At 39.7% G+C, this 12,946-nt stretch overlaps 1 protein-coding gene across 48 annotated transcripts in view; it reads left to right on the top strand.

Moving 5' to 3' along the window:
* Positions 1-12,946, top strand: part of PHF20 (PHD finger protein 20) — a 129,292-nt gene that overhangs the window by 36,726 nt on the left and 79,620 nt on the right. For 41 of the 48 annotated variants that reach the window (XR_015139086.1, XR_015139085.1, XM_086332075.1 and 38 more), the window contains 2 exons: positions 6,750-6,921; positions 8,047-8,131. Coding sequence is in view for 24 of the 48 variants with exons in the window: in XM_086332075.1 (XP_086188201.1) it covers positions 6,750-6,921; positions 8,047-8,131 (257 nt within the window). In the remaining 24 variants the exon portion in view is untranslated. The other 7 variants (XM_086332091.1, XM_086332101.1, XM_086332076.1 and 4 more) reach the window with 6 other exon arrangements.

Here is a 12,946-nt window from a genome sequence, read left to right as displayed (position 1 = left end):
TGGTAGGAAATGTACTTTGGAAAGAGAAGGGTCTGTTTAGGTGTGTTAGAGGGAGATAGGGGAGAGTGGGCAGAAACTCAGACTGTCTAGCCCAGGCTTTCCCCAGAGAGACAGTGCCTCTCTTCCATCTAGCTCTGGTTATTGGAGCATAGGCAGGCCAGGTAATTCTAGAGTTATCCTCCTTTGCTTGTTTCTCTCCACACATCAAGAGTGTTTTTGGTCTCGGTAGTTGGGCAGAGGAGTGGGGGATTCCAAGGAGCCCACCAAACTTCTCTTTGGGCCCTTGCCATCCTGGAAGCCCTGGTGTTTGGTTATTTGTTTTGTGTCTTCAGGACCTATTAGATTGTCTAGAATCCAAACGAAGGCATGTTTGAATAATGGACCCTATAGGGCATAGTTTCTGCCCTATAAACTGCTTAGCAATCTAGTGCTTGTATTGGTCATGTAAACATACTGTTTGTAGCTTTAGGTTGAAATGTTTTTATTGACTCTTGAGCTCTTTTCTTCAAAGGAAAACTGCTGATTTTGAACCTCTGAATTGTATCTGATGATCAAACTCTTATTTGCCTAAACAGGCAAAATAAACTCAAGAAAACTTGACCAGCTTAGTAACATAAAAATAATGGAAAAGGTAGATTAATAACTATCTTATGAAAACACACCAGAGTAGGCAGTTTCACAGAAAATGAAATAAAGCTTTCTAGTCCATTCTATGGGGTTAGTGTAGCCTGAATGAAACTGGGCAGGAATGGCATAATACGAGAAAACTTGGGCAAATTCTGCTTATAAAAGAGACACAAAACTAGTCAATAAAATGCTAAAAAGACCAAAGAGATATTTATTAAATGAACGATTCACACAATCAAATATGACTTTTTTTTTAAGCAGGGTAATGATAACTTAAACTTAGGAAATGTATTATTTCATTATCTCCATAGAATAAAAGCAGAGACCTATATAATCACTTATACAAAGGCTGAAAATTCTCAAAATTTATTAATTCTTGATGAACCCTCTGTAAGTTAGACATAGAGAAAAACTTCATGAACTTGGTTAAAGGCATTAATAAGAAATCTTTAATGATGAAACACTGGAGACATTTTCATTAAAGAGAAGGATGTCAACTATCTGCTAGTTTTCAACATCATCTTAGAAACACCGGTCAGTGTCATAAATGAGAAAAATAAATGGCAGGTATCAGAATTGAAAGTGAGACAGTATAATCATAATTTGAATATGATAATGGTAGTCTGCCTGGGAAATGCAAAGGATTTTAATTGATAATCAATTGGATAGAGATTGAATAGAATCAAAAAGTCATAACAGTGACAGGGTATACAGTGAGAATTATTGCATCCACTTCTTTTTCTACCCTATACTCACTCAACTCCCAAAGGCAACCAGTTTTATTAATTTCTGTCCATCCTACCAGTATTTCTTTATTTAATACAAGCCAAGCGAGTATATATTCTTATTTTCCTCTTTGAAACAACAAAAGGTGATTTTATAGTTTGCCTTCTAAAACTTGGAAATCTTTCTTTGTCAATTCATAGTTTGTTTTAATTTTTCTTAACAGCTGCATAATATTCTGTTTTGTGGATGTTCCAGAGTGAAAGTGTTAATCAGTCAGTCATGTCTGACTCTTTGTGACCGCATGGACTGTAGCCAGCCAGGCTCCTCTGTCCCTGGAATTCTCCAGGCAAGAATATTGGAGTGGGTTGCCATTCCCTTCTCCAGCAGCATATAAATTCAACAGCCATGAAGCTATTGTTTCCCCATTAAATATTTTTTAAAACTTTTAATTTAAAAGTATGTATTTTTGCTTACACAGGTAATTAAATTCTTGTAAAAATTAAAACTATAAGCAAAAGTCTCTTGGCTATTCCCAGTCCCTCTCTCCTCCCCAGAGCTAATTTTTTTTCAGTTTAGTGTTCAATGTCTCCTCCTTTCTGGCTATTATTTCCATTAGGAATATGACTCCCAGCTGCAATGTTAGTCTGGAAATTAGAGTTTCATCATGGCTGTTAGTTACATGTTGGAAATTTTCTCTCCCCTTTTCTGTCTATACAGATTCCATTCACATTGCCTCTTTTGTTAACCTTGCCTCAGCTTTCCAGCTTCCTTTGTGGTTGTTTCAATTTTTAGATTGAATGAAATAAAATTATGATTTTTGTCAGTAAGAAACACTTGATTATCAGCTGTTTCATGTACCTAGTAGTTTAAAAAAAAATTATTGAAGTATAGTTGATTTACAATGTTGTGTTAGTATATAGCAAAGTGATTCAGTTATATATATACATAATTCATTCTTTTTTTAAGAGTCCTTTCTTATGTAGGTTATCACGGAATATTGCATAGAGTTCTCTGTGGTATACAGTAGGGCCTTCTTGGTTCTAGTAGTTTTTTTTTTTTTTATTTTTAAAAAATTTTACATACTTTTTAAAGGTTACTACTTTCCATTTGCAGTTATTGTAATATAAAATAGCGATTATGTTTCCCGTGTTGCACACTGTATCCTTGTGCCTGTCTTACAGCCAGTGGTTTGTGCCGCCCACCTGCCCATCCCTGCATTGCCCTTCCCATAATCGCTAGTTTGTTCTGTCTGTGAGTCTGCCCTTTTTTTGGTATATTCATTACTTTGTTGCTTTTTTTAGATTCTACATGTAAGTAATATCATACATTGTTTGTCTTTGTCTGTCTGACCTATTTCACTTAGCATTAATGCTCTCTAAGGGTATCCATGTTGTTGCAAATGGCAACATTTTATTCTTTTTTTTTATGGCTGAGTAGTTTTTCATTATACATATATACTCACACACATATTCTTTACCCATTCATCTGTTTTTTAAAAATAAATATTTCTTTCTTTCTTCTTTTTTTGGCTGCACCTCTCGATTTATAGGATCTTAGTTCCCTGATCAGGGATTGAACCCAGGGCCATAGGAGTGAAAGCTCTGAATGATAACCACTGGACTCCCAGGGAACTCCCTCCATTCATCTGTTGATAGACACTTAGGTTGCGTCCATATCTTGCAATTTAAAATAATGCTGCTATGCACATTGGGGTGCATGTATCTTTTTGAATTAGTGTTTTCGTTTTTTTTTTTTTTTCCAGATATATGCCCAGGAGTGGAATTGCTGGGTCATGTGGTAGTTCCATTTTTAGTATTTGAGAAACCTCTGTACTGTCTTCTACAGTGGCTGCGCCAATTTACATTCTCACCAGCAGTGTACTTCCTTTTCTCCACACCCTTGCCAGCATTTGTTATTTGTGTTCTTTTGGATGATGGTCATTCTGGTGTGAAGTAATAGCTTCTTGTGGGGTGGTTTGCATTTCCCTGATGATTAGCAACGTTGAGCATCGTTTCATGTGCCTGTTGGCCATCTACATTTCCATCTTGGGAAAATGTCTATCCATCTGGTAGTTTTAAAACTTACTTGGTGTCTGGTTCTTCTTAAAGACAGAAACCAGAACCATATCCATTTTATAATGTTCTGAGACCTGAAATTGGCCAGATCAAAGTCACTTAATAAGATTTGTTGACAGATGAATCTGAGCTGTCCCCAAGGCAGCTGTATAATTGTGATCCACCAGGTCTCAACCGGATTGATCCCTAAGATAACTGCCTCTCTCTTCTCTGGATTGCAGTTGGGTTTCCCCATTCACTATGAGTGACTTACATCCTTGTCACACTTTAGAGAAGTAGAACCACCTTCTCCTTAGGAAGACTTATTGACCCCTGGGTTATTCTTGATCCACCTGGAGAGATTTGTGTAGTCTGTAGACAGTGAGCTGCCTATGCCCTGTGAAGTTTTTTGATCAAGGGAGTAGCTTTTGTCTAGCCAAGGGCCCTGAGGTCTTTCATAATCTGTGTACAGTGGAGTTGCTATCCTAGGGTTTTGCAGTTAATTCTATGGATCCAAACTTACCAGACTTTCAGAAAGCACTGACCAAGTGCAAATTCAAAAGAATTTGAAGTTGTCCTGAAGTGCCAGCTTCTTATTTTGCCAAATAAGAACATTTAAAACAAATATCTAATTATATTTTTTATATTTAATGCATGCTCATGGTGCAACATCCAAAACAAAAGGATATACACTGAATAAAATAAGTTTCATACTTCCTCTCCAGTTCCTTAACTATCTAGTTCCCCTCCTAAGAGGCAAATCGGGTTGCTTGATCATCCTTCCAGAGATAGCCCTGTAAAATACAGATAACGAATGTATTGGCTGTCTTCTCTCTCCCAAATGAATGGTAGTGCATTCAGTACTGTTTTGCATCTTGAGTTGTTTTTTTCCCCCCACTTTTCTTAGAGATTTTAAAAAATCAGTACACAGAGAACTTTCTTTGTACGACTGCGTAATATTAGTAAGGATTAAAAACAGTTATCATCTTTTAAATTTGAAAAGTATGTTTAAGCACCAAAAAGTTAGAAAGAATTTGATCTTAGTATAAAGGGAAATTCTATAAATTAAATAAATTTGGTTCTATGAAAAATTAATTCTGTGTGTTGGTCCAAAGACCTGTTTGCTAACTATTGCTCGAGATAGTAAACCAGTAAAGAAAGGCCTTTGAATAGGACTGAGTTCCGGAGGCTTACTAATCTGTGGTAGGCTCGCTGACTGAGAGATCAAGAGGAATACAGCTGACATATGCATATCTTTCTCCCCATTTTACAGGGAGGGATAGACTTTGGGAAGCTTTTTTCTCTCCTACCAGTGCACTACTCAGTTCACCAGCTCCTACGGTCAGCTAGTCTGTTGTCAAGATAGCGTGTATTTATGGCAGCTGCGTATCAGCTGGATTGGAGTAGGGAGACTAGTTTCAGGGCTGTTTATTCCTTTTATTAATATTTCTTGAGCAATTAATGTATGCATAATACAATTAGGAATTTTTAAAAGCATACCCTGTTAGTCCTGTGTGAGAAATACCCACATAAAGTGACTGGGGCCTGAAGCTGGAGAGTGACTGACCTTGGGGTGGGTAGCTGGAGTCAGCGAGCCTTGGGATTGAAGAATTGATGGGACACCCAACCTTTGGGAAGAATAGGGAGAATGGAATTCATTTCCTGGATGTTCACTGAATGCCCAGTATCTGCATCCTACTGTGTTTTGGTTTACTCCAAGTAAACTGCCTTAGCGGATACTAGTGTAGGGTTGAAGAGGACACAATGGAAGCAGGCCTGTTAGTTTAGGTAGCACATACTTGTTAGGACAGTAGGGTATTGAGTGTTAGATATAAGAAAGGAAGGTAATGGGGCAAGTCCAAGTTGTAGGGAGAAAATGCAAATTGGTAGAATCTAAACTTTCTCAGTGTAGAATAACATTCTGGTCAATACAGATGTGTTTAAGAGAACAATTGCATATTTGTTTTCCTTTATTTTTAATCATTTACTTATTTTTGGAATGAGCAATACATTTATATGGTTGAAAAATGAAAAAGTATTAAAAGGTGTATTGCCAAAGGGTCTCCCTCCCACTTTTGCCCCTCCCTGCCCCATACCCAGTACCCCTCTTGTATCAGTCAGGTTTATATGCTGGAAACAGAAACCATCCTGGGTACTTGAACCACAGAAGGATTTAACATAAGTAATTGGGTCCTTAGAAAATTGTTGGAGAACTTGGAGGAGTGGGACTCAAGGGGACTGGCCTTAGAGTTTAAATTTGAAGGACTCACCCCTGGAGTGTGAACTGGAGGTTGGGAAGTCAATACTGCTCCTGCCACCCCACCCCACCATTGCTACTTGACACTCAAGAAGTCAGTGACTAGACAGTAAATCCTTGCTGCTATAGACCAGCATGTCTCTATCACCTGGGAGCTTGTTTAAAGCTTTTAAGGCCTTACTTAGCTTCACCTACTGAATCAGAGTCTGCATTTAACAAGATTCTCTGATGATTTGCATTGCATAAAAGTTTGAGCAGTCCTGCACTGAAGTACTGGCTCTTGTCATGACAGTTACTTCCAAACCCACAGATCTCCATGACCTTGATTGCCAGTTTCAAGTGAGTCAAGCAAATATAGTTGTTGGTTTACCTAGCTCTCAGTCTAGAAGAAGAGTGATTGGAGATTTTACAAGTAACCAGTGTTAGTTTCTTGTGTATTCTTCCAGATGTTTTAGGCATATTTAAGCATGTTTGAATACGTATATTCTTTTTTGTCTTGTTAATAAAAATAAGCAGTAGTTTACTTACCATCCACAGTGTTCTGCACCTCACTGTTTTCATTTAATGGTTCATCTTGGGAGAGCTTTCCGTATCATGACATAGAGCCATCTTCTTTTTTTAACAACTGCATGATATTCCAATGCATAGATTACAAAATTCTTAAAATTGAGACTAACACAGTCTGGGCTGGCCAATCATTCTAATTTTTTGACACCTGTAAAATACAATCTAGTTGTTAATTGTTTGCTACCTGCCTCTCTTGTGCTCAGGTTTGTGTACATGTCGTCTTGTTTGACTCACACTGCGACACAGTGTATCCTTCCTCCGCTTTACATGAAAGAGCTCAGGCTCTGAAAGGCTAATTTAATCACAGTTTAAGGAATATCCAGGATGGTATTTGAATCCCAAGTCTGTTAGCCTCCATGATTTTCGATTTGGCACAGTGACAGAGAACTGTTAAATGGTAGGCTTTATTTAGTACTTTGAGATCTACTTCTTTGGTAAGAGGTTTGGAAAAATATCATTTTGATTATTTTAGGTGGATACTAAGGGCATTTCAATTTTTTTTTTCTTTCCTGACTCAGGTATCCAGCTCACATAGAAGATATTGATTACGAAGAAGGAAAAGTACTCATCCATTTCAAGCGTTGGAACCATCGTTATGATGAGTGGTTCTGCTGGGACAGTCCTTATTTACGTCCTTTAGAGAAAATACAGCTGAGGAAAGAGGGCTTGCATGAAGAGGAAGGATCATCTGTGAGTAACAAATCCGGGCGGTTCAGTGATGAGCAGGCTCAGCCATTGGGCTGAGTCTTTGATGTTTAGTGTGAAAGTCTGTAGGAGCTGAGGACCGTCCTTATTTAGGCTTGGAGTGCAACCTTGAGATCTCCACGGCCTCTTGGGGTTGTTGAAGAATCTCAGTTGTCATCTGTGTGTATGACATGATTGATGTGACAACTCATAAACTAATTTGGTTGAGACTGCACTGATGATAAATGGAGACTTGATCTCTCTCTTTTATACCACTGTATCCCTTTAGATTGCTTTTTAAGCTCATCTGCTGTTTGATCATTAAGCAGTCATTCCATGTGGAGCATTATGCTAGCTTTTTTTTTTTTTTTTTAAATAAGCCCTTGAAAATCTTGGAACTGACTGGACTGGATTCCTGTTTTTTAAATTTCATCACTATGTCTGGTACTTTTATGACTTCAAAATGAAGGACAAAGTATTTGTTTTCAGTTTTTTAAACAGGAATTGAGACATCTGTAGAAATCCTGCTGCCTTTGGAGCTGACTCAGCCCTGGATTCTGTTTTCCACTTTAACCGTGACCAGGGAACTTGAACTCTTGCTAGCCTTTCCCCCTCCTCCCCACTCCCAGTTTAAGATTGTTCACTGTTGCCCAGTTTGGCTGCTGGGTATTCATTCTACAAAATGTATCAATGCAAACTGTGTGCTGGGAAAGCAGTATGAAATATTAATGGTGAAGGAGTGCCTCCTTTGTCCAAAGACCGTCTAGAAGTATAGGTGGCATTAGGTGGCATGAATGCTGTTTGCCTCGAGATGAAACAGCCTCTCTCCTTCCAAGCTGTGTACTTGTGTACCCTGGTGGTCCTGGGCTGTTAGATGCACTTTCAGGGACAAGATAGAATTATCATCAGTGCTGTGCCTTGCCTGTCCAGAATTCCTTAAATGGGAAAACGCTGTGTCTAGCCCTTTTGTTTTGACTCCTAGTGTTGAACAGCAGAAACATCTTCATCCCAGTAACCATCTCCCCTTCCTGCCCTTGTCAATTTCAGCCTGTCTTATGAATTTGGTTACCATGTATATCCTATGAAATTGGGTTGGTAACAGGATCTTTTTTGTTTTTTAATATTTTTTAGGAATTTCAAATAAATGAGCAGGTCCTTGCTTGCTGGTCTGATTGTCGTTTTTACCCAGCCAAAGTCACTGCTGTTAACAAGGATGGTAAGGCATTTGAGTTGTAATTGTTTTTACTCTTGACTTAGGGGTGAGTTTATAATATTTGAATTTGATGGTGTATTTTTAGTATGTATTTATTGCCTTGGAATCCTCTCTAAGTTAATTACTATGTCAGGAGTTAGGAAGAAATTATAAATGGAGAGAAAGCTAGGTTAAGGAGGGGGAGATTGGTTCTCTGCCTTCTAAATTTTAGTCATTGTTTTCTGAAACAGTCATGATTCATCTGTCCCTCTGCTGGGAAGTTTGCAGTTTCTTGCTGTCTAGGAGTTCCTAATACAATTGAAGAAATAAGTCCCTAATATACCTTTTAGTTATTTGTTAACAGTCTACAAGTGAAGCAGGCAACAAACATTTCTTCCAAAACGTATTTTGTGGATGCCAGGTGATTGAGAGTCATGTATGATACCAGAGTTGCTAGTTGAAGTTGGGGTACTGGGGTTTAGAGCTCTGAGTTAGGATACCTTTGCCAGAGTTCAGAACATGTGAGAAATCAAGACGAGGAACACAACCCAAAGAGGCTCATTTTGTGAATACAGAGGCAAGGGAAGAGGAGGGTTATGAACACGGTATGTGTGGTCAGCATCCTGACACATAGAACAGACTCGGCAGGGCTCAAGTGATACCTTTTTAAAGCATTTTCTACTGAGATGTTTGTGGTATGTCCATAATCTCTGCAGTGAATTAGTACCCTCTTAGTACCACTGTTAGGGCTGAAAGGCTAGATTGACTTCATTCAATGAAGTTATTCAAGTATTTATTTAGCACTCTGCTAAATGCTGGACCTTGGGGTAAACAAGAAACTTCATCTCAGAATGGGTTGAAATGGTCAAAAATGAACTGTACATTTGCATATAGCAGGACTTTTAGTTCCTCTATTGCTGTATTCACCAGTCCTGGCAGTTATTAGACTGGGTGGGGGAAGTGGCAGATGTATCCCTGAAAACAAAGTCCTCTTACCACAGGCCTCCAGAGCAAGGCTGTATCTTCTAAGTTCTTTAAGCAGTTACTCATCCTCTCATTTGTGGTTAAGTTTTTTTGGATAGTCCCTTGTTTTCCCCAAGTTACATTGTATAAGCCTGTGTTTAAAATAAAGTCTCACATTACTTTTCATATGTGTTACTTTAATAAATGGATATTATTCAAGTGACATGTTATTAAACTGCTTCAGATCCTTTTTGTAAAAGGCATAGTTTATTATATCAATCACTCAGTAAATAGATTATAAATCCATATGTTTATAGATCCATTTGTATTAAAATGGTGAATGATCTCATTTATATGGGAAAAATAAAGTTAAAAAAAGCTACAAGGATATATTGTGCAGCATAGGTAATATAGCCAATATTTTTTATAATAACTTAAAATGGAGTATAACCTATAGAAATTGTCAATCACTAAAATTGTACACCTGAAACCAATATAATATTGTTAAGCAACTGTACCTCAATAAAAAAAGTCACAGTAAAAGAAAAAGTTTATTTTTTAGAATCTTATTTTTTAGATTAGTAATTTTTTTCTACTCTTACTGGATTTAAATTATATGATATGAAACACAGGTGTTTGTTAGTGTACATAGATGTCTTTCTGAAAGTCTGTTAGGTTGATTTATTCTGATCAAGTTGGATGTTCCCCCTAGGGGAGGTGTGCCCTTTTGAGGAAATGGCTGCTCCTTAGATCAGATGAAGATTGTGGATAGAAACACGGGTAACTGTTGATAAAGCAGGTAGCAGAAAGGAAGCAACGTGTCTCTTTTGTTTCAGTAGTGTCCCAGAGTCACATGGAGGACAGAAGTGAGAAGAGGGTTTAGATGAAAAGAATGGGAAAGGAAGGGCACATTGAGGAAGGAGGGATTTGGGGAGTCCTGGGAGCTGTCTTGTAGAGAGGTAGGGTGTGAGGGTCTAGGTGGAAGCATTAAAGGCTTAGGACCCTACTGTTTGTGTTTAATATCTGTAGAGCCCAGGCCTTAGCATCATGGATTAAAAAAGAATAAAGAACTTGTTCAAGGCAGAATGAAGTAGGTGTTGAGATAGAGCAACCGGGGGAGGTATAACAGGTACAGAATGGTGCAGATAAATCATAAGGGGAGGTGTGAGGAGGGATCCCTATCTGCATTTGTTGGTTTTTTTTGTGTCAGTTGGGTCTGAAATCTTTTTCTTTAAAACATTTTGGCTGCATCACGCGGCATGTAGGATGGGATCTTACCTTCCCCAGTCCTAACCACTAGACTGCCAGAGAAGTCCTTTTAAAGTTAATTTGCTTTGCAAGTTGTTTTAAAAAATCTTTTAAGTTTATTTTCCTGCATGAGCTAAAATGATAAGAGGGAGAGTCTTGAGGTAATGGTTGCTCCCACAATGGTCAGTTGCCACCCTAATATATTTGTTCAATAAGCTTCAGATTCTGTTCAGTAAATTTTAGTTAATTGGAGGACATTGAAAATGAGTGGATATTTTGGGGAGAACCTGTTTTTCCCAGAATTTTTTGGTCTGAAGTCCTGCATTATGCCACCATCCTCTCTGGTTCTTGAGATTAATTGAAAGAGGGAGGAGAGTAGGGAGGGACGGGGAAGAGGAAATCCTGAAAGTGAATGCACCCAGCTGTGTGGTATTATTGCTGCACTCAGGACTGAGAAAGAAATCCTCTGGGATTTCCTTTGCGGGAGCTCAGGTCTGTGCCTGATTTTGATGAAATAATGACTCTTAGGTGCTGCCTTTGGGTTAGATTTAATCCAGGGGAACTGGCAGAGTTTCTACATCATGATTTATTCTACTATTCAGCTGCATGATTGAGAAGGACGATACTGGACTCTAATTTCACTCTTTCCCTGGTGTTTGCTGTCCTGCCTCAGTTCTGTCTGTAGCAGGGGCCACCACAGCTTAATGGTGGCAGAACCTCTGCAGACGAGGTGCTCCCTTTATTTCCTGTAAAGTTATTCTGTCTTTCTGGTGCTGCTGGGAGGAGGCTGGGAATACAGTGAAGTCACTCCCTGTAGACTCGGGAAGGCTTGGTCTGATCTTTCTGCCACTCATAACCTCCTTGGTGGTTTTGCCGAGGCCAAGCATTGACTGGGCAGTCTGGTGGGCAGGGGCTGTAGCCAGAGTGGAGAGCCCTGGCTGCTGGCATTGGGTGTCCCACATGACTGACTCACAGCTAGCGAGCAACTTTTAGAGTTTCTTAAGGGAGTCATTTAGCAATTGGAAACTTCGGAGAATAATGCCATGTTATTTAGCCCTTTTCACCTGGCATGAGTCTTTGGCAGTGGCAGTTAAGCATCATTCTCCGTGAAGGCAGCCACACCTGATAGCCTTGTTAGATCCTCGGTCTGCGTTGGAGTGAAGGAAGGGATTCTGCTTCCAGGAAGTCTTTGTTTGGAAGCCTTCTCTTCTCTGGTGAGTTGACCTCAGCTCCACCCAGCTCCCCTTTTTTAAGGAGGTGTCAGAGCCACTTGCCTGTCAGGGGTTTGTACCCCTCTGCTCTGTGAGGCAGTCTCTTCAGAGGAAACTGAAAGTAGATTCACATTTACAACAAAATGAGGAATCATTCCTTCCTGTTGATCTGTGGTTCTTTAACTTGAGTGCACAGGCAGGCGTATCAGGTCCTCTTCCTTAAAGTTATGCATATTCTTAGGTCCTGTGCCCCCCAGTTCAATTTCTTTGTTCAGTGCCTAAGTCTGCATTTTACCAGGAGATGCTATGGAAATGATCTTATTTCTCGAGTCTCTGGCTGAAGCAGTTACTATTTTTTTTTTTCTTCTTGCTGTAACTGATCCTGCGTTTGAAATGTGGGAACTCTGGGACTATGAACAGCTTTGACTAGAGATAGAAAGACAATTTAGGCCCATACATGCAGGTGCTATCTTGGTTCTTGCTATCTGTTGGGGGGTAAGGGTGTTCCCTTTTAAAGTGACTTGGTAGATGATGGTAATTAGAACCACATATTGATCTCTTGGCTTCCCTGGTGGCTCAGCGTTAAAGAATCCGCCTGCCAATGCAGGAGATGTGGGTTCACTCCCTGGGTCAGGAAGAGCCCCTGGAGAAGGAAATGGCAACCCACTCCAGTATTCTTGCCTGGGAAATCCAATGGACAGAGGAGCCTGGCAGGCTACAGTTCATGGGATTGCAAAGAGTTGGACACAACTTAGTGGCTAAACAACAGCAACTGTTCCCTTGCTCTGTGATAGTCCCTTTGCTAAGCAGTTTCCATATCTGAGCTCATTTCTTCTTCATGTGAAGAAGCTCATTTCTTCTTCATTTTTTCTTTCTACACATGTAGAAAGATTGTTGCCGTCAACCCCATTCTCATTTTTCAGATGAGGAAGTCAGCTCACAGGAGAAACTGCTTGAGGTTGCAGAGCACATATGTAAATAGTAGCACGGAAGTCTGAATGGAGGTCTGTGGGGCTCCAAGGTTCCTGAAACTGCAGTGGCCACAGTATCAGCCTGCTTCTCTGGAGCAGGGTTTTCCTTAAACAGCAGGAGTTTCAGTTAGGGCCAGGTGCCCGTTGGGGGAGTGTGTGTGTGTGTGTGTAAATGTGTATGTGCACCTGAAACAGTAGGGTGGGAGTAGATGGTCTGTGCTTCCTGGAGCCCAGCGGTGTCTTGAGAGCCCTGATTGGTGGAGACAGGCTCTGTCCCAGTCCCTGCGTGGTGATCATAGGCAGTTCACTCTCTTGCTCTGAATTCGACTGAGCAGTTGTAAATGGAAGAAGAAATTGGAATAGACGAGCAATTTGGGAAATTGTTGGCTGCAGAACCTAAGCCCATTATGTAAAATTGCTAAGAGGAGAAGGCTTAGGGGGAGGTT

This window comes from Bos grunniens, chromosome 13 (genome assembly GCF_055505025.1).
Source record: "Bos grunniens cultivar Pamir isolate PY7600 chromosome 13, Bosgru_T2T1.0, whole genome shotgun sequence".
Classification (NCBI taxonomy): domain Eukaryota; kingdom Metazoa; phylum Chordata; class Mammalia; order Artiodactyla; family Bovidae; genus Bos; species Bos grunniens.
This window is presented reverse-complemented; position numbering and strand designations above follow the sequence as displayed.